At 38.9% G+C, this 26,899-nt stretch overlaps 1 protein-coding gene across 15 annotated transcripts in view; it reads left to right on the forward strand.

Moving 5' to 3' along the window:
- Positions 1 to 3,485: 3,485 nt before the first annotated feature.
- LOC121951929 (discs large homolog 1-like protein) overlaps positions 3,486 to 26,899 on the forward strand; it is a 122,234-nt gene continuing 98,820 nt past the window's right edge. For 5 of the 15 annotated variants that reach the window (XM_088085979.1, XM_088085981.1, XM_088085977.1 and 2 more), the window contains exons 1-4: positions 3,487 to 4,337; positions 6,315 to 6,446; positions 20,261 to 20,424; positions 25,895 to 25,966. In XM_088085979.1, the coding sequence (XP_087942105.1) occupies positions 4,319 to 4,337; positions 6,315 to 6,446; positions 20,261 to 20,424; positions 25,895 to 25,966 (387 nt within the window). In that variant the 5' untranslated portion in view covers positions 3,487 to 4,318. Of the gene's footprint in view, positions 4,338 to 6,314; positions 6,447 to 20,260; positions 20,425 to 25,894; positions 25,967 to 26,899 lie in introns of all 15 variants that reach the window. The other 10 variants (XM_088085991.1, XM_088085975.1, XM_088085976.1 and 7 more) reach the window with 5 other exon arrangements.

Below are 26,899 nucleotides of genomic sequence, written 5' to 3' on the forward strand. Positions count from 1 at the left end.
TGCCTCCATCCGTTTGTTTGTTTGTTTGTTTGTGTGAATATAGTGATACTCAACTTATGGCCTGCGGGCCAAATCTGGTCCCTGATAGGGTGCCATCAGAGAAACATCCTAAGATCCTGGAAATGTCCTAAAATCCCGGAAATATTCTAAAATCCAAGAAACTTCCTAAATTCATAGGACCATCCCAAAATCCTAAAAACTGTTTTCAAATCCAAGAAATCTTCTAAAATCCTAAAAACATCATAAAAATCCCATCATAAATTCCATGAAATGTCCTAAAATCCTGGAAATGTCCAGAGGTCTTGTTTTGAAGAGAAAAATCTTCAAAACATCCTACAATTCGAGAACCATCCTAAAACATGAGAAATGTCCTAAAATCCTAGAAACATCCTAAAATCATAGAAATGTCAGAAAATCCAAAAATGTCCCAAAATCCAAGAAATTACCAAAAATCTTTGAAATGTCCTAAAATCCTAGAAAGTTATTAAAATGTAAGAAATGTCCCTAAATCCAAGAAATGTCCTACAATTAAATAAACATCCTAAAATACTTCATATAGTATTTTCCATTTCCCCCTAAATCCCACACACTGGACGTCTAATACAAAATATAAATCAGCTCATAAACTATGATGACTATGAATTCTGCATAATGAGTACTTTTACTTTTGATACTTTGAGAATATTTTGATGACTGTGACTTTTGTACTCGAGTAAAATTTTGAATGCAGGAGTTTTACTTGTAACAGAGTATTTCTACACAGGGGTATTACAGCTTTTGCATGAGCGTAACCTCTGAGTACTGCAGTAATACTTCCAGGTTGGATATTTCTTGAAATTCTGGCAGAAGTTTAACAAACTGACAGCAAAATGGCTGCACATTTAACCCTTGCTTGCAGCTGAAATGACATAAAATGAATTGTTTAATTTATGAAATATGTGATGTGATTAAAAAAAGGATATAATCGTTTCTGTATTTGTGGTGCAACACGTGCAGAGGAACCACCTGACGTTTTTCTGCTCCTCTTTTTCACCAACACGCTCTGAGTGAAGCTTGAAAACACATTTCTGTCATCTACCGACAACATTTCGATCAGCCGTCATTCGCAGCACCTTTGAATCCGCAGCGTCTCTCCGTCCCGTCACTGACTGATGGCGTGAGAGCAGAGCAGGCCTCTTCTTCTCTGCTTTAATACGACGAGCCCGAGACTCGAGGCGAGGCCATTCATTAAACATGACCGTCTAAAAATAAAGGCCTCCTCCTTTCACCGGAACTGCTCTCTTTAATCTGGGCCACAGCTTCCAGTGGTTTGCATCAGCACATGAGAGAGACGACACGAGACAAAGACAGACAAAGAGGGGACGTTTCGCTCAGTGAGGACGAGGAGGAGGACGTTTCATCTTCGTCGTGACCAAAGGATGGATTTGTGACCTCTGACCTTTCTCGAAGCGACTTAAATCTCGTCAGTCGTGCAGCCGGAAACTGTTTTTAATTATTATGACAGAGATTTAAGTGATTTACAGTTAAAGAAATATACAGAGATTCTGTACAAATGTCCTACTCTAGAAAATGTCCTAAAGTCGAGAAATTTCCTAAAATCTAAGAAGCATCCTAAAATCCTAAAAATGTCCTAAAATCCTAAAAATGTCATAAAATCCCAGAAATGTTCTAAAATCTAAGAAACGTCCTGAAATCTGAGAAATGACCTAAAATCCAAGAAATGTCCTGTTTTTAATTTTTGCAGAGATTTAGGTAATTTACAAATATAAAAATATAGTGATTCTATATAAAAGTCAGCAAAAAAACTGTAGTTTTTCCTGTATTCAGTTTTATTTTATGTTATTTATGCAACATGTTTCAATGCAAAGGCTCCTGTTCACGTGCACCTACAGTTTCCATCCGTGTGTGAAGATCAGCTCAGTTTACCTCCTCAGGGTTTCTCAGTTACGGCCAAAAACATGATGAATGAGGTCACTGGGATCTTGACCTTTGACCTTCGACCACCAAAATCTAATCAGTTCATTACTAGAGTTCAGTTTAATGTTTGGAAACTTCCTTCACAATCTGAAACCAGCCAACCGGCTCAGTAAAACATAAAAAGAGACGAGCAACTCAATGAGAAATCTCCCAAAAATGAGCAAGAAATTATTAAAAAATTACAAAGAAATGAGCAAAACAAACCCCATAAAAAACATAATTTTAAATATACACTTAAGATAAGTATAAATACAGTCTTCTGGAATTTGTTTTCCTTTTCTTTTTGATTATAGCAAATAAAAATCTTTAAAAAGTAGTTAAGAATAGTAGTGGAGTAAAAAGTACAATATTTCCCTCTGAAGTGCAGTGGAGTCAAAGTGGAAACTGGCACGAGATTAGAATACTTAATTAAAGTAAAAATACCACACATTTGTACTTCAGTACAGTACTTGAATAAATATATTTAATTACATTTCAGCTGTGGTCAGTAGAGGGACGCACAGCAACTGAAATGACAGGAATTACAACATATACATATAAATATATATATATCTACATATATATACACATATATATATATATACATATATCTACATATATATATGTAGATATATATGTAGATATTTTAAGGATTTTTGGACATTTCACAGATTTTAAGACATTTTTAAGGGTTTTATGACATTTTTTTAAAGATTATTTGTGGCTTTTGTCTTTATCTGAGTCAGGACAGATGCAGGGTGAAAGGGGGGGTGGGGGGGGTGAAATGCATCAAAGGGCTGAAGCCAGAATCGAACCTGCGGACGCTGCAGCGAGGACACGGCCTCTGTACATGGGCACCCGCTCTTCCAACGGAGCACCTGGGCGCCCCATGATTTGATAACATTTCTAGGATTTTAGGATATTTCAAGGATTTGGGGATGTTTCTCTGATTTTAAAACATTCTTGGATTTATGGGACATTTTAATTATTTTAGGACATTGAAATAATTTTAGGACATTTCTCAGATTTTGGGACATCGGTGTCTCAGCTGTGTCCTCTGTCGGGGGTGTGGGGATCCTCCTCTGGTGCTTTTTGATCAACAAGCTCTATTTTGATGCTGTTTTATGTCTCTGACAAAAACTGTTCACAGAGTAAATCACTTTATTTTTAAGGTCAGTGCTGGGGCCCAAATCTGGCTCTGTCTCAGGGGCCAGATTTGGCCCCGGGGATGTAAATGGAGTTTTTCTCTCTTTATTTTTCACCTCCTCTTCCTCTCCTTCTCCTTTCTATGCTTTTACATTTCTTTTCCATTTTTCATCCTGGAGTTTTTCTCGCTTCCCTCTTTCCTCTCAGACTTTCTCCTTCTCTTGATCCCAAACTTTCCCCCGCCCTCCTCCTCCTCCTCCTCCTCCTCCTCGCCACCTCCTTGTAGGTGAGCTGCATGATTGGGCGGCAGGTTGGAGGGGTAGGTCTTTTGGAAATCACATGGTTCACATTTGCAGCTCCGTGAGACGCCATTTTGGAGGAAAGTTTGGAATTTGTAGACCTGGGGAGGAGGAGGAGGAGGAAGAGGAGGAGGAAGGAGAAAGAAAAGAGAGGAGGAATAAAAGAGGAAGTAGGCAGGAGGAGAGGAGGGATTTGCGCTGGGAGAAGTTTGACACGAATGCAGGCTCGTGTTGGGAATAAACAGCCCAGGACGTATGAAGCGTGCGTGCCAGTGCGGGATAAGTCGGTTTGGCACGAGCTGCTGTGAGTTTGAGGTGTGCCGCCAGGCTGCACTTTGAAGTTTGGCTGTAATAATCTGCAGACGGAGCTCCGGAGCGGATCACCTCCCTGCAGAGAGCAGGAGCAGCAGGAGGAGCAGGAGGAGCAGCTCCTGCATGCACCTCCGGAGTGTTTTCACTTTCTCTTAACTCTTTTTTGAACCGGCCGTGTGTCGCCACCAGCGGGCAGCCTGCGCGGTGCACGCCGGGGCAGGGAGCCTCTGTGGCGGGGAAGTGCAGCACGCAGAGTCGGTAACGGACCCGGAGCTTTTTTTTTTTCCCGGAGCCTGCTGGCTTTTTTGTGACACTTGTTCTCACCGGAGCTCCCGTGTGTTGCCGTGTGAGTCTCCCCCGGAGGTTTGTCGCTGTTTTTCGGCTCGGACGTGTCAGTTTCCCCCCGGACTCGGAGTTTGTTTGTCGGACTCGGACTCGGGAGGAACTTGGTGTCGTCGTGGAGGGATTTTGTCCAGACTTGGAGCGGTGACAGCGGGGTTTAACCGGGCGGAATAACCAATAAAAAGAAGGAAAACACAGCTTGTCCCGTGCCGGGAGTGTATGCGGCTAACACGGGAGTGAACCGAGCCGAGCCAGACCGAACCATGCCAGTCCGAAAGAAAGGTAAGCCGCTCACTTAAACACATTAACTAGCAGGCTAACAGGCTAACCGCCGCCTGTCCACCGGGAGAAACTCAAACTGCAGCTTTCACTGCGCACAAAACACCCCAACACACACAAATATAACTCCACACCAACGCAGCACACACGCCTTTATTTCAGCCGGGCCGTGCCGGGCCGTGCCGGGCAGGTAAAGTCAGTTAAAGTAGGGCTAGCCCGGTTAGCCGCTGTTGCTAACCAAGTTGTATATGGGGCACCTTGTCTGGAGACGAGCCCACCTAAAAATAAACTCTATTATTAATAAAATATTTACAGCACGCTCACGGCTTTCTTCATCTAGGTTAACTCTTGGAAAATTAGTAAAAATATTCTCATCTCTTTGTGACTTTAATAAACTTGTTTACTTCAACTGTTGTCCTAAAAAATCCTAAATTGTGTCAGCGAGTTAATACTTTTTATATCTGAGCAAACTGGCTTGATTTTATCAATAAAACACTACACAAATAATGAGCAACTTTGTACTTTGTAATCTGAAAATTAGAAAAAGAAATCCAAATTCAAACAGTAAAAAACTAACGAGTGGAAAAAATGACAAATGACAAAAAACATCAAACGTATTATTGAATGACCTGAATAAGGTGAATGTTAATTATCCTGTAAAATATTTTCACTATATAAACTACTGAACTAACTTTTTCAGTTTTTGCCAAATAGCTCATTTACTTTTCCTCCAGCTTTCTTTAATTAGGTTAACTGTCCAAAAATAAATAAAAAGTATAAATTCTTATTTATTTGTTTTATTAATAAACTTAATTACTTTTACTTGCATTCTTTAAAAAATGCTAAATTGTGTCAGTGTGTCTGAGTTAATCCTTTGAAAGCTGAGCAAATCGCCTTATTTTCTTAAAAAAAAAAACATGGGAAGAAGGCAATGTGAAACTTGAGAGAAATTACAAATTTTTTCAATACTACTAATTTAATGCAGAAATGGTAATAATTTTTGCCAAATTGCTCTTTGACTGTCCCCCCATGTTTCCCCTGGCTTTCTTGTAGTAGGTTTACTGTAAAAAAAACCAAACAAACCCAAAAAACAGACAAACAAATAAAATATAAATCTTATTTATTTGCGCTATTAATACACTTGTTAACTTTTACTTTTATCCTTTAAAAAAAATCCTAAATTGTGTCAAACTCTCAGTGAGTTAATCCTTCGAAAACTGAGCAAATTGGCTTAAAAACACGGGAAGAAGGTAATGAGCAACTTAAAAAAAAAAGATCCCCAAAATTAGCAAAAATTTGAAAAAAATCCAAGAAGAAAATGATCAGAAAACTAGAAAACAGTTAAACAAAAATGAATGAATGAAAAAATTAAATGCAAAATTATCAAAAAATTGTAAAAACTACCTGAATTTTTAAAGGGAAAAATATTTATTTAGTTTGAAATTGCTTAACAACAAAGAAAATAAAAAAAATAAAAAATGCCAAAAAAATTGTAAAGAGAACTGTAAAATCGCCCAAAAATATTAAGATATTTAGGTTGTTTTAGAGAATTTATGCTCCTGGAAATTTATTGGTAAAAATCTGTTCAGTTTCTGATTAGTCAGGATTTGGTTTTTGAGTTTTGATGCTCCGTTAACCCAAATCTGACCTGATGCTCCGCTCTGCGCTCAGCCTGATACACTGACCCGTCTCTGCTCGAGGCCTTAAACTCATCAGTGCTGACCTGAAACTTTGCAGCAGTCTCGTATTTTTTTGTATTTTCTCAAAGTTTGACACTAAACGGAGCGATGGTCGCATCAGTAAAGCAGCTGTTTGTTCAGAGCAGAGCGACGGTCGTCTGCAGGAGCTGCTCTCTGCCGCCGTCCCGTCTCAGATCATTTCTGTAGCCGCCGAGGCCCCGAGTGAAGCAGCGACCGCTCGCCGCTCCTTTTATCTACCTGCTGTGTCCCGCCTCACCTCTGCCTCCTCCTCCTGTCACAGATGCACAGCGAGCCCTGCTGCTGCTGGAGGAGTACCGGGCCAAGCTGCACCACGCCGAGGACCGGCAGCTCCGCCACTCCATCCAGAGGGTCATTGACATCTTCCAGAGCAACCTCTTCCAGGCTCTCATAGGTACGATACCTCTCTCTGTAGTCTGTTTAACCCTTTGACACCTAAACAGTGGGTTTCATTTTTCAAAACTGTGAGGAATGAAATGAGTAACGAAAGGCAAAGCAGCTTCATTTGTAAACACATTTCATAAAACAGGGCAATTCAGAGTGCTTTACAGGGCACTAAAATATCAAAACTTATTAAAGGACACAGATTTACAATCAAAGAGTAAAGAGACAACATATAAAAGGTCAAATTAATTACAATTTTTTTTATTTATTCTAAAAAAAAAATTAAAAATAGCAGAAGTGCAGACAAGAGGTGCAGTGATAAAAAGATGATTTAAGATGATTTAAATCAAGTTTAAAATAAGTTTGCAGTCATTATTGGGTGGAGCAGGGAGTGTAAAACAGGGATGTTTTTAGCTTTGGGTGTGCTCAGAGTCGGGGCTTCTTGATCATCTGAGAGGTTATTCCAGGTTATTCCAGGTCATTCCAGGTCTGTGGTGCATGATAACAAAACGCTGCTTCACTGAGCTTAGTTCTGACTCTTGGGATGGTCAGTAAGCCTGTCCTGAGGGCCCCTGATGTCCTGAGGGCCCCTCATGGGCCCCTGATGTCCTGAGGGTCCGCAAAGGTTCATATGTCGAAGAAAAAAGAATGAAACGAAAGAAGAAATTATTGGAATGAAAGAAGGAATTATCCCAAAATTTACAAGAAATTAGTAAAAAGCACAAAAAAGTTACTCGAGATTATCAAAAAAAGTAGAAAAACAAAAGGAACAAAGAAATGACCTGTAAAAAATGGCCTAATTTTGTCCCCAAGACATTTTTCCCAGCTTTTAGATCGTTTTTCCCTGGCGGCATTTTAATCTGCAGTTTCTGTCAGTGAGGGAAACACGTGAAAGGTTTGAAGCTGGTTTGTGATTGGAGCACCCTTTGCACAATGTACACAGCAAGAAAAAAATTTAAAAAGTGCCGCAAAAGTCAAGAATCGCAGATCTAAAATACAAATGTAAAATAGAAAAAAAAGTAAAATACATCAGTCGATGTATGAGAGGAAAGAGCTGCTCAGTGTTTCATCAGAGGAGAATAAAATATGCAAAATATCGACTGTGCAGTTTTTCACAGAATAATGAATATGTGTTATCTGCAAATAAAATAGTAACTCGAGCTGCAGAAATGTGAGTAAATGTGGCTCACCGGGGTCACAGTCGTGTCACGTGGGAGCGCTGACTCTTATTGACAAATCTGTGCGCTGCAGTGATGGTGAACGTCTGGTTTAGGTCACGTTTAGACCAGACCAGCGCTGCTAAAAATGGAAAAGTCTTTGTGTTTTTAAAAAAAATCAGCGTTCCTATGATAACATTTTGAGAACGATCCTCGCGTACACGTAAAAAACCCAAAACGCTGCAGTATGCTGAACAGGCCAGTAGTTGGCGGTGTAACTTTGTAATGACAGACCATAGAAAAAGACCACACACCTGAGCGAAGTGTGGCTGTGACGTCACCGTTCTCACTGTTTCCACGGCGACAGAAGAGGCGGTGTTTTCAAATGATTACAATCTGGAAGCCGGTTTCAGAAGTTCAGGAAACTGATGATTTCTCTCAGCTCCCGCCGACCTCCGCGACCTCGTCACGTTTGTAGATCTGCAGCAAAGAGTCGGCCATCGTGGCCGCAGCCGTCCTTCGTGTTTGTTTGAGCCGTTGCAGCGGGGCGAGAGGTCGTAAAGTGTGTCGGTGTGACCGTGTGAGCGCACACGCAACTCAAACTGCAGCAGCAGCATCTGGAAGAAAACACTGAAGGAACCTGCTGAAGTCCCGAGAGGAGGAAACTCAGATCAGGAGCCCCCCCAACCGTTTTCTAATTCCCAGTAAAAATAAACTGATTCACTCTGAATATTTTTTGTCCTTTTAGGCTTCATAAGGTGCCAGAGTGCATGAAAAAGCACCAAAATGGAGCTTGTTGATCCTGTCCTAAATGTCCTGAAATCCTAGACATGTCCTTAATTGTAGAAATGTCCTAAAATTCTTGGAACGTCCTAAAACTGTCGAAACATCCTAAAATCCTAGAAATGTCCCTAAATCAAAGAAACACCATCAAATCCTAGAAACGTCCTAAAATTGTACAAATGTCCCAAAATTAAAGAAATGTTCTAAAATCCTAGGAATGTCTTATAAGTGTGGAAATGTCCTAAAATCCTAGAAGTGCGTATTTGGGCTGTTGGCCCTTGGCCTCTTGTTATTTTGCCAAAGTGGAGATGGACGTAGTTTTCAGAGTGTGTGTGTGTGTGTTTGTGTTTGTTTGTCCCATCAGTACACATTTAACATTTTAAACATTATGCTTTTTAAAAGTAAAAAAAAAACCCAACAAGAATTTAATTGAGCAATGTATATGTTTAAAGAAGGTTTTTTTGTTTTTGCTCTTTTTTTGTGGTTTGTTTTTTGCCCTCATAGTTCACTGACACAGTGTCATGTGACCATGGTGTGTTGGAGTGTAATAAACATATGATTTACTATTATTGATTAAACTTTCCAGCATTATATAAAAATGAAAAGCTCCATCTGAAACAAACTTCAGGTAAATTGAAGCACATTGTGCTGATAATAGGCCAACCTCTCCTGACTGCAGGACTCTGACTTCAGCTTCTGTCAAACTTCTGTGCTGTTAATCATTTTACTCAGGAATTAAAAACTTTTGAGTCGGCCTACTTCTCCTATAGCTGCCGACAGCCTGCCGACATTCACAGTTAGAGAAAGGCTGAAAATAAGCTCATGTGCTTGTGGCCCCGGGCCCCCAAAACATTACATCTGCCCCTGGTAATAATAATGAGAGCTCAGCGCGAGCGGCCGGATGAGACACGGAGCGATGCGTCCTGCTGTTTCTAAATAATGCATCCAAAGTCTGATTAAAGCTGAAACTAACACAAAGTCGTCTGTAGAGTCTAAAGAAGTCACTTTCACCTCTGCAGATGTGTCTGTTTCAGACACTTTGGTGCTGTGAGGAGAAGCTGCGCTCTGTTTGTCTGTCTCACTGCGCTGCTGTCGGACCATCAGCTGTTTGATGAAATGCTGTGGCTGTCAAACACTCCTTCTCTGCATTTGGTTCTCCGCGGCTCTATTCTTATTATCATTGGCTGTTTGTGTTGTCTATCAAAACATGCTGAAATACGATCTATGGACATTTTATCAACTACGTCATATTTCAGTTGAGGAAAAGTTATGTCGCAGTTGATATCGTTATTGTTTTATCGCCCAGCTCTAATTATGATGTGATAAAATCTCCTCTTTTACTGACACACGTTTGATTCATGAGTGCGAAATCGTGACAGCATTTACACCAGTTATTTAACTCGTGTGTCAGGTTGCAGACACGTCCGTTAATCTGTTGTTACGTTGGAAGAGAAGTCACTCTGCAGGTTTGTGGTGTGTTTGATGGTTGCGGCGTGTTTCACCTCGCTGCCAGCTAACGGGACGAGAGGAAACGGAGATGCCGCTGCTGCAGCCGCAGGGTTAACAGACAGGAATGTTGTCCGATCTGTTTGAGTTTTTCTGTGACTGACTGACTGATTTAGAGTCTGCACGGTTACAGCTGTCTGAAGGTTTAGATTTATTATGTAATGTAATAATCACTTAACCCTTCATGTGTCATCAGAGAAATAATTTAAAGCTAGTGTCACTGAAGAAATATTTATAAGGCTGAGTCTAGTAGAACAATTGTTCTCTTTTAGATCATCTCACAGGAGAACCACCTTCACCACAATCCTGAAATCATCACCTCTTAATTTCCAAACCTGGAAACGTTTTGGAAAACTGAATACATGCTGAAAGTTATGGAAAAAACTTGGACTTTTTGAACCTGTCTAGTAACACATGATGTGTTCAGAGACAAATTTGAAAATCCAATGATAATTTCCTTTTTAACAGTGTCTAAAACAAAATGGTTTGGCTTGCAGGTGTGGAAGATTGGAAAAAGCCAAAAAACCCAAGAATTGCCAAAAAGGAAAAAAAAATTAACAACATATTTTCTTTAAAAAACCCTTTTCTTAAAATACCACCCCCCCCCCAAAAAAAAAACAAATTGCCAAAAAATTTTAAAGATTTTTTTTCTTTAAAAATCACAAAAAAATGTATGAAAAAAATTTGTTTGCAAAATATCACCAATCATTTTAATGAAAATTGCCAATACCTTCTCCTTTAAAAATCACCAAAAAGTTTGGAGAAAAAAAGTTTGTTTTTTTTCTTAAAAATTGCCAACACCTTTGAAAGAAGAAAAAAAAGGCCCATTAAAAAAAATCACCATTAAGATAAATATAAAATACAGCCATTTAATGTTATATGTCCCTCCCCTGGAGCCAAAATAAAACACATAAGTCGCTCCTCAAATAAATAAATATAATAATAATAATAAATTGCAAAACAAAGCAAAACAAAAAATAAATAAATATATATAATATAAAGTGATTCCTTTAGTTTTTGTTTATCCTGTAAACATCCAGTCCAGCTCCTCCTCCTCCTCCTCCTCCTCCTCTCAGCATCTTCATCAGTAATTGATGAGTGGAGAACATCGGTGTGAACTCGGTGACCTGCTTTCTGCTCATCTTCATCCTCTTTCTGTTTGTTTGTTGGGCTGCTTGTGGCTCGCTCACATCAGATTGGGAGATTTTTCAGGTGTTTGTGAGCTCCAGACTGTCGTCGCCGGTTCGGGATCGACCAATCCATCAGACTTTATACATCCAAAAGTGATCAATTAAAAAGTGATTAACTCGGCTGCTGCACGTCTCGGTGCTCGGGACACGACACACCTGCCTCAGGATTAATGTGACGGTAAACCACAGTGACACTGTGGCTACTTTGCACATTTTTCTCACTATTTGTACATTTCCGTAAGAAGCCTTAATCCATTGATTAATCAAGTAATCATTTGCTTTTCAAAGAGCAATAATTAATATGCAAAAAATACAATAAGACAGGTCTCTGAAAATAACAGCTACACAGTTTTTTTTTTAAATAAAAAGATTGTGACATTCACAGATGTTTTCTGATTTGGGTTTGCTCTCAGCTAAAAACAGAATTTACACACACAAAAGAGCACTCTTACACACATTTAATGATGACGTGTGTGCAGATTAATGAGTTATTGTGTTTTCTGAAATTCTGCAGTTCTTTAATATTATATATTTTATATTAAATTAGTTTTTATCATTTATCTATTTTTTTATTATAACATTAAATTTCTAAATTAAAAATCATCTTGGCATTTTAAAAACAAAAATAAACACAACGCCAACACTAAAGTTCACATCAGTTTTGGATAAAAAAAGGTAGTTTGACATCAGAATGAGAACATGTTTTAAAGGGTAAAGGTTTATTAGAAAATTATCAAACAAAGGGGAAAAACTGATATAATTTTAAAATTATTTATTTAAAGTTACAGAACAAACATGTATACGTCACTTTTTCAGTCATTTTTTAATTTGTTTGTTTTTCTTTTTTTTAAGGTAATTTTCCGGCAATTTCTTATTTTAATTGTGTTTTTTTTTTTTAAACAGAATTTTCATTATTTAAAAAAGCATCTAGGCTTTTTAAATATAAACACCATTCCAGTTTACATCAGTTATGTATAAAACCAACATCATAGTTAGAGATATTTTGATCGTTTGATCACAGTTTGATTCTGTTGAAAGACAGTAAATGATGATATTATGATTTTGGATAAGTCCTGCTTCTTGCTCGGACTCTTAAATTTGGATAATGATGAATTTAATGCGGCGATGCCGCCGGCTGCTGTAGCACGTCTCCATGTGTCCCGGGCCTCGGTGTGTTTGTCACGCTCACCCTGACGTCCCAGCATCTGATGAAAAATACATTTCTGCCACGCTGTTTCCAATCTGCCAACCCCCCCAAAAAGAGATGTCTGCAGCCGGCCGAGCACAGTGTAATCCCTCTGTGGACACGACGATTACCCCCAGTCCATAATCCCCCCCCGCCAGCATCACTGCCGATTTACAGACAGACAGAGACGGTTTCTGTTTTTCTTCTCATTCTTTCACGTCAGAGCGTCCTGATTCCTCTCAGACACAGATGGCATCCATCGAATGTTTTCACTTTGATAATTTTCACCTTTTTCAGCCCCAAAGATTTGGAAATTATTCTGCTAATTGCAGTTAGACTGAATGCTGCAGGTTTCGGTTGCCCATGACTTTTGACTCTTAGGGCTGTTTTATTAACCCTTTAGGGCCTGTTTGTCTCATTTTAGTCTCTTTTCTTCTTCCTGTTGTGATAACTGTGTGTGTGTTGATGCATGTGTCCTAAATGTAGTCCAGATTGTGTATTTGAGTGTAATCAGTGAATTTGCAGCTCAGCTCCTACAATAAGTCTAAAATACACTGTGGAAACTAAATAGTTACATTCAGACTGTTCAGGTCCAAAAATGCTCCACTGAAACCCATTCAAACTGACATTTTTGATCCCACAGCCATCAGAGCAGAAAAACAGGACTTGTATTATTTCTGGGTGTCATTCTGGGCTTTTGACTCTGAATTTGTCATTTTGACTATTTTCCACCTGATGAGGTCATTTTGACCATATTTGGCATATGGAGGAAATACATGCTATTTCCACTAGGTGACCTGTCACAGTCAATGTAGCTGCTGATCACTGACATATCCCAGACTGTCAGCAGCTACACTCACACACTGACATATCCCAGACTGTCAGCAGCTACACTCACACACTGACATATCCCAGACTGTCAGCAGTTACACTCACACACTGACATATCCCAGACTGTCAGCAGCTACACTCACACACTGACATATCCCAGACTGTCAGCAGTTACACTCACACACTGACATATCCCAGACTGTCAGCAGCTACACTCACACACTGAGCATGGAGGAGACTGAAATTCATTTATTATTAATTATTATTATTATTTTTTTTTTCATCTAAAAACATAGTTGCATTGTGGCAAAAACCTGGCATTTAAAGGGTTGAAATTCTGAAAATACAATATTTTTGGTGACTTTTTTCTCTTTAAAACTGTTCGACAATTTTTTCTCTTAAAACTTTTTGGCAGTGACGGCAGCTTCACTGGTTCACGCGGGCTTTCGGCTGCACGGCGGTATTTGTAGTTGTCCAAACAGATGACACCAAAGTATAGTTGTCTCTTTGTCTGCTCTCTCCACCAACCACTAAAATAAAATCCTTATTTGCTGGCAGCAGATCTGCGGTGGCCAGAGCTAATTTACGTGACTCAAGGCTGCAGCCAGCAGCTGTAAAATGAAGAATGAGCGTCTCTGTTCTCTAATAAAAACACGGCGTACAGTCACGTGTTCAGGGCTCGGCGAGCGCGCTCTGAGTTCGCTCTTATTCTGGTGAAGATGATGGTTTCAGCGCTCGCTCGGGTTCTGTTTAGAACAACACAAAGAACCGTAAGTGTTTCATCACTTTTTACACTTGAATTTAAAATTAAAATGTTGGAGGAAAGTTTATTGATCCGCAGAAGACGGAGCTGAATCAGTGTTTGTGGTTTCTTCACGTGTCTGTAATCACAGCAGGAAAGTTTTGTGAGACGTGGACATATCAGAGAGAGATCGACACAAACTTCACTTTCTTTCCTCCCAAAACAACTTCTGACTTTTGCTTTCTAAAAACATAGAATATTAAAATAAAACCACTCAGAGTTACAAAGTTATTTCAAATAAAAAAACAATAACAAAGCTTAAAACAATGTCCACAAGATATAAAATAGGGTAAATATCATCATGTTTTCTGTAAAAATATATTTAAAAAAAAAGATTTTTTTTGTTGCCAAAATGCTTTCTCTAACAATTACCAAGAATCTCCAGTGAAAGATAATACCAGAATGTTTTCTTTATACACGCTATAAAAGTGGGTAAAATAATATAAAAAGAAAGAATAAATACCATCATGTTTTCTGTAAAAATAAAAAAAAAAATTGCCAAAATGTCTTTTCTAAAAGTTACCAAAACGTTTCATAGACAAAAAAGCCAAATATTGATTTTTCAATGACAATAAAATTGATTAAAAACAAAACAACACGTTTTTTTTCTTTAAAAATCACCAACATTTTTTAAAGAGAATCACCAAAATGTTTTCCTTAAAAATCACCAGAAATACAAAAAATCACCAAAAAAACACAAAAACCAACAATCACCAAAATGTTTTCTTTAAAAATCAGTTCTTCATAATAAAAAAAATCCATCAGTTAAGAAAAAGACCAAATGGTCAAAGTGAGTTTTTAGGGGAGATTTTAAAGAGGTCGCTCAGTTTGCCAAACAGCTGAATGTGAGCGAAGTCCTGTGGTGGTTCCAGGACGGAGATCCGGGTTCTGTGCAGAACCGGACCGCCCCCCTGCTCCTGTGTGTGATCTGTGGTTACGGCGGCGCTGCTGGCAGACTCAAACCTCTGACTGGTTTCCCTGTAAAACGATCTCTTAGCAGGCTCCCGCAATTCCACAGAGGTCCTTTTTATTGGACATCAGTACGGTGCTGCGTTAAAGGTCGCCCCCCCGCCCGCCGCCGAGGACGCTCAGGAGGAACCCGCCGCTCCGCACGCGTCCTCTGAGTTTGGTTTGAGCGGCAGCTCTTCATGCTGCCTCCTGAGAGAAGATTTCAGGGCTTTGATGGTTTCTCTTCCACTCTGCTGGCGTCTTCGGCTGACGTTACCGTCCTTCGGACTTTTAAAGCGTGTGGCGGCGTGTCGGTAAACAGGTTAAATAACGCTCAGAATTTGGGCTAAACTTGGACGAGGGAAAAGTGTCGTGGCCATTTTTACAGAGGTCGTCTGAATTAAAATGTGCTCTGTGGGCTCCCACGAGTGTCATGTAATTTGCAAAGAGCAATGTCCGGGCCTGGAAAGTTTTGTAAATCTAAATATACCTGATGTCGTTGGAAAACACGAGGTCTTCGAGGACTGTTGGAATTTAAAAATGCAACGGTAATTTTTTTTTTCAGTTTCTTTCTGCGATAAATTGTAAAATGTATGATGATATTTAAAGAAAAGAGAATGAAAGAACTCCTCTTTTAAAATCAAAAATCACCAAAACTTTTAAAGCAAAAAATGCTTACTGTAAGAGGAAACAAAATAAATGAAAAAAAAAGCCAAAATGCTTTCTCTAAAAATCACCAAAAATAATCAAAGAAAAAGAGAAACAAGAGTTTTTTCACCAACCCAAAACCACCAATCACCAATACTTCAAGAAAAAAAATTACCAAAAATATTTTCTTTAGAAATCATCAAAAATGTTTAAAGAAACAAAAAAAACCCAAAACTTTAAATTAAAATGGCTTTTTAACCAGCAGTTTTCCTTTAAAAATGGTCAGTAACACAAAATACAGCCATTTAAAGTTGTATGCACCGCCCTAAAAGTCAAAATAAAAAACGATAGTCCCTCAAAAAAGATTATTTGACATGCCGCTCCCTTTCTGCGTCACCCTGTCCCCACTCATAAATAACAAACAGTCCCCAAGTCATATTTAAACATTTAGTTCTTCTCTTCTGGATGTATTTTAAAACAATTATTACATATTAATGAGAAATAATGGTATGGTCTTTAAAATTTGCCCAAAAGTCTATTTAGCAATATTTTGGTAAAATGTGTGAGTGAGAACTGCAGTTCATCCTGATGGAAACAAAAATCATGATGCAGATTTCATCACAGTCCATCCAGCAGCCGCTGAGATGTTTCTGTCCGGTCCGACGTCGCCCAGAAAAAGACTTCTGTTCAGTTACTCTGAGCTTCTAAAACGGCGTGCGGATCTCCTGTGAGATTCTGCAGACGCTCAGAGCCACGCGGCCGTGACGAAAAACGCCGAACGAATCCAGGAGAAACAAAGAGACAGACGTGGAAGTGCAGAGGGAAGTTGGTATTTTTAGGTTTGACTTTTGGAGCTATTTTCAGGCATCAGAGGCCGTTACATAACGTTTGATGATATCAGTGGAAAATCTTCGAGTCTTTATGTTCGGGGCTTTGGGAGATGGCAAAAAGTGTCACGTGTGTTACGTCAAACATACGTGACATACAGGTGACAGAGTGACTGTGACATGGTGACCTGTCTGCTGCCTGTCTGTGTCTGTGATTGTGTCTGTGTCTGTCATGGTGTCTGTCTGTCTGTTTGTCTGTCTGTGTCTGTGATGGTGCCTGTGTCTGTGATCGTGTCTGTCTGTGTCTGTGATCGTGTCTGTGTCTGTGATCGTGTCTGTCTGTGATTGTGTCTGTCTGTGTCTGTGATTGTGTCTGTCTGTGTTTGTCTGTCTGTGTCTGTGATCGTGTCTGTGTCTGTGTCTGTGATCGTGTCTGTCTGTGTCTGTGATTGTGTCTGTCTGTGTTTGTCTGTCTGTGATCGTGTCTGTGTCTGTGTCTGTGATCGTGTCTGTGTCTGTGTCTGTGATCGTGTCTGTCTGTGTCTGTGATTGTGTCTGTCTGTGTTTGTCTGTCTGTGTCTGTGATCGTGTCTGTGTCTGTGTCTGTGATGGTGTCTGTCTGTGTCTGTGATGGTGTCTGTGTCTGTGATGGTGTCTGTGTCTGTGTCTGTGATGGTGTCTGTCTGTGTCTGTGATGGTGTCTGTGATGGTGTCTGTCTGTGTCTGTGATGGTGTCTGTCTGTGTCTGTGATGGTGTCTGTGATGGTGTCTGTGATGGTGTCTGTCTGTGTCTGTGATGGTGTCTGTGATGGTGTCTGTCTGTGTCTGTGATGGTGTCTGTGATGGTGTCTGTGATGGTGTCTGTCTGTGTGTGTGATGGTGTCTGTGATGGTGTCTGTGATGGTGTCTGTCTGTGTGTGTGATGGTGTCTGTGATGGTGTCTGTGATGGTGTCTGTCTGTGTCTGTGATGGTGTCTGTCTGTGTCTGTGATGGTGTCTGTGATGGTGTCTGTGATGGTGTCTGTGATGGTGTCTGTCTGTGTCTGTGATGGTGTCTGTGATGGTGTCTGTGATGGTGTCTGTCTGTGTCTGTGATGGTGTCTGTGATGGTGTCTGTGATGGTGTCTGTGATGGTGTCTGTCTGTGTCTGTGATGGTGTCTGTCTGTGTCTGTGATGGTGTCTGTGATGGTGTCTGTCTGTGTCTGTGATGGTGTCTGTGATGGTGTCTGTCTGTGTCTGTGATGGTGTCTGTGATGGTGTCTGTGATGGTGTCTGTGATGGTGTCTGTGATGGTGTCTGTGCAGATCAGAGAGTTTCTGCAGCAGCTCCACGTGGCACTGAGACATGTTGTGCTTTTATTGTGAAAGAGCAGAGAATGAAAGGTCCCTGACTGTGTTCGGTAAGTTTCGGAGAGAAGAGCTCGAGTTTCTTCGTGTTTGTCGTCCGCTTTTGTCACGATCGATGACAGTCTGTAGATGAACAGTCGGTTTATTCACAGTTTGTCTCTGGAAGCTTTTTCGTGACGTTCCTCATCTTTTAAAAAAATAAAAGCGTTGTTACAGAGAAACAAACAGCTCGACGCCAAACTTTTTATTTATTCAACATAAAGAAACCAAAGCAGACGCAACAGAAAAAAAAGGTCTGTAAATTTCTGCCATCGCCCGTATAAACGGGGACCGTTGTTCCCTAAACAGACCCTCTTCACCTGTAACCCTGACAGTCAAAATAAAAACGAAGTCCCTCCCCAGTGTTTGACCATTTTTGTCGTCGTCCCCCCCATAAATCACAAACAGTAAAAACAGTCATTCATATTTAAATATTTAGGTCTAAGCCTTTTCTGAATTCATTATTTTACTGTTTTTAACAATAATATATATTATAAAGATTTTACATTATCCAAAACGAGCGCGCAGAGCTGCAGGCTGATCAGATTTAAAGGCCGCTAGCTGCAGCCGTGTCCGGCGAGGATCTTGTTGAAGTGCTGATCCTGATGGTTTATGGGAAAACATCTGTGGCGGCCGGCGGCCGGCTGCCACGTGGCGAGCCAAAGAAAGCCGCGCTTATTTTAGGCCTGCGCTCTCTGCGAGCCCTCCTCAGAATTGTGCGTCCAAAAATAAAATACCGTGTTGGTTGTGACCGCTGGGCTGCAGGCTTTTTTAGGGTCAGCCTCACTGCAGTGTTACTGCAGGGACACGCTCATTTTAATAACAATCAATCAATCAATCAATCAATCAATCAGGATCTATCTTCCTGTGGAGGGAGACATGATGTGTTCACTTTGAGAACTTTGACGCTGTTGCTGAGTATATTATGATCACAGAACTAAATGTCAAAATTATTATATTATTTTTTATCCTTTTTTATATAGTATTTTAATATTATTATTATTTTTTACATTTATTTTTATTTTATATTTTTCCTTTATTTTTATCCTTTTTTATTTTTTTATTATTATCTTGAAAATAAGGTCTTGCATGTTTTTGTAATAATTTTTAAATAATTCTTTATTTCATTTTTTGCTCTTTTATAATTTTTGAAAAAGTTTTTTATTATTATCTTGAAAGTAAGGTGTTGCTTTTTATTTGTAACCATTTTTAACTATTTTTTAAAAAATATTTCTTGTTATTTTGTTTGCTATATTAATTACATTTCGTTACTATCTAGAAAATAAGTTGTATATAGTAGTATAGTATATATATGTGTGTGTGTGTATGTATGTAAATATGTGTGTGTGTGTGTATATATATATATATATATATATATATATATATATATATATATATATATATATATATATATATATATATATATATATGTAATTTATTTATAAATTTGGTCTGAGATCAAAATGTAGCTACCAGGTTGATAATCAACTAAAAATAAATTTTCTTTTTCTGTGACTAAAAAATCAGAAATTGAATCCCTGAAGATTTTGGATATTTTGCAAACCAATATCAGCGTCTGCACGTGTCAGATGATAAATTCGGAGAGCAGACGGGCTGTTTCTGGATCTGCAGCCACTCTCAGTGCCGGGGTCATTAAAGGTCACTCTCAGCTGCTCTGACATTCATCAGGTTACGTCGTCGCGTGGCGTCGAGAGCAGACAAAACAACAACAAACAGGACTCCGCCCCCGAGTCGTCCAGGAACGACCTCACCAACGACACGTTCAGCCGGATAACGAACCCGAACAGGCGGCTGGACGTGGCGTCACAGAGAAAGCTGCACAGCAGCTCAGTCTGAGATATTTCAATCAATCAATCAGACTTTATTTATAACGCACTTTTCATACAAGCAAAGCTGTGACACAAAGTGCCGCACAGACACATGGGTAAAAAGCAGGACTTTTAATTAAAGAGCTAAATTAAGAGCATTCATTAAAACCAGGAGCTGAGGAAACACCAGAGGGAGGATACAACCCACAGATAAAAGATGAAAAAGGATAAACAGAATATTGATCATCAGTAAAATAAACAGATAAATTAATAAAATACTTTTAATAGTTGATCAAATTTAGATAGATAAATAATAAAGAAAGAAAGAAAGAAAGAAAAATAAAAGGATAACATGAAAGGATAAGTTATTTATTCAAAATAAGTGATTTTTGTGTGTGTTTTGTTTTTTTTAATCTACATAGTGACATCATTACGAAAACCTGGCATTAAAAATTTGGAAAATAAATATTTAATAATAATAATAATAATAATAATAATAATAATAATAATAATAATAATAATAATAATAATAAATATTTAATGTTTATGATTCGGACCGATGTTGGTTGAAAAATAAACTCAATCAAAGTAGAAAATCTTATTAATTTATATTTTTTAAAGCTTGATTTTGAAAAGTGCATTTTTTGCTCAGACTGATGCGATTGTGTTTGATATCAAAGCGGGCCCTAAAGGGTTAAAAAGTGTTTTTTTTTATTCCTCTGTCTCGTCAGATATCCAGGAATTTTACGAAGTGACCTTATTGGACAGTCAGAGATGGGTGGAGTCCTCCAAGGCGGCGGACCCCATGGCGCCCGTCCACCTGTGGGACTTCTCCAGCCTTCAAAGCACAACGGTGACCTCGGACACTCTGCCCAGCCTTAGCACCAGCATCGAGGTAAGACCGCCAAACCCCTCGGTCACATGACGCGGGTCAGAGGTTGTCCGGACGTGAGTGACGGCTCACGGCTTAAAGTTTTGAAACTGGTCCGCGGCCATCGGTGTTTCTTGGTAACAGAAAGAGTAAAAATAGAGAATATTAAAAATAGATGGAAGCTTTCAGGACGGCGACTGAAGGTGCTTCTGTTGTCGTCTGATTCAAACGGCTTCACGCTGCTGCGAGCAGGACGGACGCCAACACTCTTTATATCCCAACAAACAACACGAAAACTCACCTGCGCCGTCCAGGTGAGAGTCCAAAAAACAGACAGGAAACGCTTCATCTGCCCCTCTTTGAACGTCTTTATGACATGAAGAAAAGGTCGTTTCCAGCTCAATCTGACTCTGACAGGAACAAAAACAGAAACGAGAAAACAGCACTTGAACATTTTATATATATCTATTATATATACATTATATATATATATATATGTGTGTGTGTGTGTGTGTGTGTGTGTGTGTGTGTGTGTATATATATACACACATATATATAATACTTCTGCTACTACTGCTGCTGTTACTCTACCATTACTTTTTTGTCATTTAAATTTTTTATTCATTTTGGCTTATTTATTTATTTATTTATTTATTTATTTTAAAAACATATTGACTTTTATACTTTTATACACAAATATAGATTATATAGATAAAAATGGATCCACAGTCAGACAAAAGAAACACCGAAAAATAAAACCAAATCAAACCAACCTACCATTACTACCATTACTGCTACTATTAATGTTGTACTGGAACTAGTACTACTATTAATACCACTACTTTTACTACTACTACCACTGCTGCCACTGCAATCACCACTCCTAGTATTAAAAAAAGTACTGCTACTTCTTTTAATATGACTATTACAGCAACAACTACTGCTACTGCTTCTACTACTAATATTTCTACTACAATAACTGCTACTACTATTACTACTAGGAGAAGTACTATTACAATTAATTCTGCTCTAAAGCTAAAGCTATTACTACTACTACTGTTAGTAATACCATGACTGCTGCATATTAATACCACTACATCTACTATTGCTACCGATACTACGGCTACTGCTACTATGACTAGTCCTTGTAGTAATAAAAGTATTGCTACTTCTTCTACTTCCACTACAACAACTACTACTACTATTGCTAGTACTACTACTAGTAGTCTAGTCCTTCCCCTGTACTTTTGTTACTTCTGCATACTTTCAGCTTCAGAAACCATTCAGATGGCAAAATATTTTGCTCTTCAAGGACGTTTATGTCTCTGTTTTTTCTTACATTTTATGCCTCAAGATTGTTAAAAACTTCTTTCTTTTTTTTGTTGTCATAAGTTTCTTTCTTTGAGACTCTTTCATTTCATTTGTAGCTTCTTCACTTTGAAGCTGTTCAACTTTCATTTCAAGTTTTGCAGATGTTTCCAGCAATTTGCAATATATTTCTGCATTTTCAGCCATAGTTTTATTTCAGCTTTAAGCAACCACACGCATGTTACGCAGGAAATGCATTTTCAAGTTAATTTTGTGGCACGCCTGGATCTGTCTGTGAGCCCGGTTCAGCCGGAAACGTTTCCATCATGTGATATCAAGTTTTCCTGGGAGCAGACGACAGTTTTAGAGTGTTTTTCTCTGATCAGTGAATCACTTGAAGGATTGGTCATGATGAGTATTGGCTGATTTTGATCAGTTATCTGGAGCGTCAATCGTCTGTCAGCGGCTCGGGGATTTATAATATGAGTTACACTGTGGGGAAGAAAAATGAAACAGAAGGCATCCTGCTGTCCTATAAATGATGTGCATGTAATCTCACGTGTGTGGCAACATGTGAAAGTGTTGAGTGTGATGGCAGGGAGCCTGTTGTGCTGCGGCTGTGGCTGCTGCGGCTGCGACTGTGGCTGCTGCTGTGGCTACTGCGGCTGCGACTGTGGCTGCTGCTGTGGCTGCGACTGTGGCGGCTGCTGCGGCTGTGGCTGCTGCGGCTGTGGCTGCTGCGGCTGCGACTGTGGTGGCTGCTGCGACTGTAGCTGCTGCGACTGCGGCTGCTGCAGCTGTGGCTGCTGCGGCTGTGGCTGCGGCGGCTGCGGCTGTGGCTGCTGCGGCTGCGGCTGTGGCTGCTGCGGCTGCTGCTGCTCTGTGTCATCATCATGTTTCTGTTGGTTTTCTGTTTGCTTCTTTATGTTTCTTTGGAATCTGAAGGATGAGTTAAACATGTGACAAATTCACACAAAAACACGTTTTATATTGTGATGTTTACTGTAAATGATGGACCGTGTAGTCAGCAGCGAGTAGCTCATTATTAGTGACGGTCATTTCTCAGAAACTCTCCGCTCTCTGTGATCTCCTCCAGCCAGACGAAACCTTATTCTGATTTTTGTCGTAAAGTAAAAACTTAATAATAATAACAATAATAATTCCTCATTTCAGCTTCATGAATCAGCTGTTTCTCATCCTTTGCAGCGCTTTCAATGCGAGCGACAGGAATAAATAGAAATTTCAGACCTGGAAAAGTTTTGGAAAACTAACTTAACCCTGAAATTGTTTGAAAAAACATGTAATTTTTTTTTTTCACTAACCGGTATTATAACATATGATGTGTTCAAGGACCGTCAGATTTGAAAATCCAACAATAATTTCTGTTTGTACAGTTTCAATCAGAGAAATTCACATTTGTGTTACTTTTTTAACGAAGAGACGGTTTGAGTCACAGTTTGTGGCTTTGATTCAAACTGATCTCAGCCGTCTGCAGCAGATTTTTTCAGCTGTAGTTTGTTAACGTTAAAATCGCCACAGAGTGAAACGATTTGCTTTTCTGCCGAGTCAGCAGCCGTTAGTTTTGGTTACGATGAGTCATGCGTTTTACAGAGAGAGGATTCAGAGTCCTGCAGGGTTTACGTCCGCACAGGGACGTCCGCATACTTTTGGCCATGTATGAAAACATTGGTAAAATGAGAGGAACAGACTGAGGCTCAGAGGAAATAAAGATGATCAGCCAGAGATGATGAAATCAAACAAAGAGAAGACGAGACTATTTTACTGCCATTTCTCTGTAATCTCATCTGTTCATATTAGTGCGTGGGATTGGCCAGAAACCGGAAAATAATCCACAAAATGTCATTTTCTGTCCTGGGATGAAATGGATTTATAGAGCTGAAGTTTGGACCAAACAGCAGAGAACAGCTGGTGTCTGGAACGACAAATAAATTCAGTATATGTTATTATTATTATTATTATTATTATTAATAATTATTATTAATTATTATTATTATTATCATTATTATTATTATTATTATTATTATTATTATTATTATTATTATTATTATTATTATTATTGTTATTGTTGTTGTTGTTTATTATCAGACAAATAAAAGAGAATCTAAATAGACATTTTTATTTATTCCTTAACTTTTTTTTCTCACAAGGTTTCTCATAGTCAGATTCAAAGCATTATAATTTTACTTTTATTCCATTTATCTGATCTGGGCATTTAACCCTTGAAACCTTGATTAGATTGGTTGGATTCCTTTTAAAAACAATGAGCAACAAATTAAGAAATGATCCAAAAATAAGCAAGAAAATTAGCTGAAAATTTGGTGTAAAAAGGGGAAGTAAATTTAAGACCAACAACAACAAAGAAATTATTTAAAAAAGCTTTTAAATGTAGGTGCAATGTAATGCAATGTAGATGCAAGCTGACACTTTTTTGCAGTTTCTAATTAATACATTTTATTGGCGATCATTAAAATAAAACGCAGATGCAGGTAATTGGCAAAATGCCAAATATCGGTCCTGATAATGGGACCGCTGATAATTTTGTGGCGGACGGTTCCTTTAAAAGACGAGCGCAGCTGCTTCTTTCTGTTGTTTTCCTCCATCTGATCATCCCGAGCTTTGTGCTTCTCCGCATGAGAGCCAGCATTTTTATTTTTTTTTTGTGAGTTAAAAGGTTATTTTTAGTTTGTGCTGACTTCATCCCAGAAGACGGCGCTGAGTCAGCGTCAGTTTGAGTCCACCGTGCTCAGGTGTGGGGTCACATGGGGTCAAAGTGTTTCACCTGTTGGCAGTGCCAGACGAGTCGGGTTTTTTTTTCACACACCGAAATATGTCCCGACGGTTATTCATTGTTCCCAACGGTCATTGAAAACCTGGAAAAGTCATGGAATTTGCAAATACCAACTGCATTCAGTATTTAAATGTCCTGGAAAAGTTTGGGAAATCTAAATATTCCCCGAAAACTTTGGAAAAGCCCTGGAGTTTTGACCTCCATAATAACACATGATGTATTCAAAGACCACCAGACATTTGAAAATCCAACCTGAATTTCTGTTTTTACAGTTTCTGGCTGATAAATTGTGCCACTTTTGCTGATTTCTTTAAATATAACAGGCAGGCCCAGGGGTTTGGAAGGCATGTTTTCTGTAAAAATCACCAATATATAGAGGGAAAAAAATCCCCAAACATTTTTCTTTAAAAAATCACCAAAAATGTGAGAAAAAACCCCCCAAAAAACAATTTTTTTTCCTTAAAAAAGTAGCCAAAATTTTAAAAAAGAAAAGAAAATCACCAAAGTCTCTTAAGAAATTGAATAAATAAAAAACGCCAAAACCTTTTCTTAAAAATAATCAAAATTGCTACAAATCATTAAAGAAAAAACCACCAACATTTTTACTGTTACATTTTAATTGTTAAAAACTTTTTCGAGAAAAAAAAATGCTAAGATCCTTTTCTGAAAAAATGCCAGAAATTAAAACAAATACTTTTTTCTCTTTAAAAATCAGCAGTAAAATAAAAAGAAAATCCATATGCCCCTCCCCAAAGCCAAAATAAAAAACATAAGTACCTCCACCGTGTTTTAAAAATAATTTGACATGCCTCCGCCTTTTTGTACTACGCCGCCACGCTCATAAATTACATAAAGTCTATAAATTATATTTAAATATTCAGTCCTGAACCTGTCCTTAATTCAGTATTTTTTGTAAAGCTTTATATACTTAAAAAGCTGTTATAGGTTGAAGAAAACAACCTGATGAGGAGGATCAGTATCATCTTTTAAATTTCCCTCAAAGTCCTGGAAAAGTCCTGGAAATGTTATGGTAAAAATGTGTCTGAAAGCTGATCAATAATAGTTTGATGCCTTCAAGTTTAGTTCAGATATTTATGTTTCCAAAGGATGAATCACATGATTTTAAAAAGGAGCGTACACAAAAAAGGCACTTTAAGATGCATTTAAACGGGGGCGAGGAGGAGGTCGACAGACTGCGAGCTGGTGTTGAACGAGTGTTTTTCTGCCGTGACTCCGCCCGTCTGGCACTGAAACATGTGGAAATGAGACGCCCCCTGATGTGTGCGGAGGCAGCTGCAGCGCGCTGCGTCCGTTTGCACTGAACTCTTCTCTTTCTTTCCTCTTTCTCTGATTGTAAACAAACCTCGACACTCGTAGGACTCCCCCCTCCTAAACGAAATCCTGCACACGTTGGCGCAGGCCCAACGCCCACCGGGCCCGGACCGACATGTAAGTACTGGACGCCTGCTGTTGGTGGGAGGGGGTGTCGGTGTCGTCCACCCTCGCCGCATGTCCCATCCAGTCCTCATGTTGCTTTGGACCATCGGAGGGGGGCGGGGGGGCTCTGGGTCCAGGGTCAGGGGGTCGGGTCGGCCCAAATGGCCTCAAGGTGTCGCTGTTGTTCACTGATTAAAAAGCTGGAGTCTGATGTGGAACCACAGAAGAAGAAGCAGCTGGTCAAACAGGAGACGACTGAATGAGTCATTCTGATTTTTAAAAAAAAAGGAGAATAAAAGTCAAAAAGAGCTGAAAGATTCCTGCAATATTCTTAGTTTGTTAATTAATTTTTTTAAAGATTTTAAAATGACATTTTTAAAATATTTTTGTGTCAGGTTGTAGCCAAATAAATAAATGAATAATTAAATTTAAATCTGCATGGTTAAATCTGGGGTGCATCCCATGTCTCTTTTTTTACTCAGGGTGCATACAGTCATGAAAAACCTGGAAAAGTCATGGAATTTGCAAATGGCGACTTCCAGGCCTGGAACAGTCTAGGAGAACTAAAAATACTCCACTTAATTTTGGAAAGCCATTCAATTTTGTTTCACAAACCTGTATAATTGACACAATAATAACACAATGTTTTCGAAACCAGCAAAACGTTTTAAAGCAAATGTTTACCTTAAAAAATGACCAAAAAAAAAGAAATAAAAAGTCATCAGAAATTTTTTAAGAAAAAAAATCGCCAAATTTTTGTCTTTGAAAATCACAAAAAAATATTTTAAGAAAAAAAAAAACAAACAAAAAAACCCAACAATCACCAAATGTTTGTCTTTAAAAATAAATGAAAAGGGAAAAAAAATCTCAAATTTAAAAAAAAAAAAAAAAGCAGGCGAGTCTGATGGGATCAGTTTGTTCCAGCTGCTTCTTCTCGCTGCTCAG

Source organism: Plectropomus leopardus, chromosome 12 (genome assembly GCF_026936395.1).
Source record: "Plectropomus leopardus strain MGB_pleo_1.0 chromosome 12, ASM2693639v1, whole genome shotgun sequence".
Classification (NCBI taxonomy): Eukaryota; Metazoa; Chordata; class Actinopteri; order Perciformes; family Serranidae; genus Plectropomus; species Plectropomus leopardus.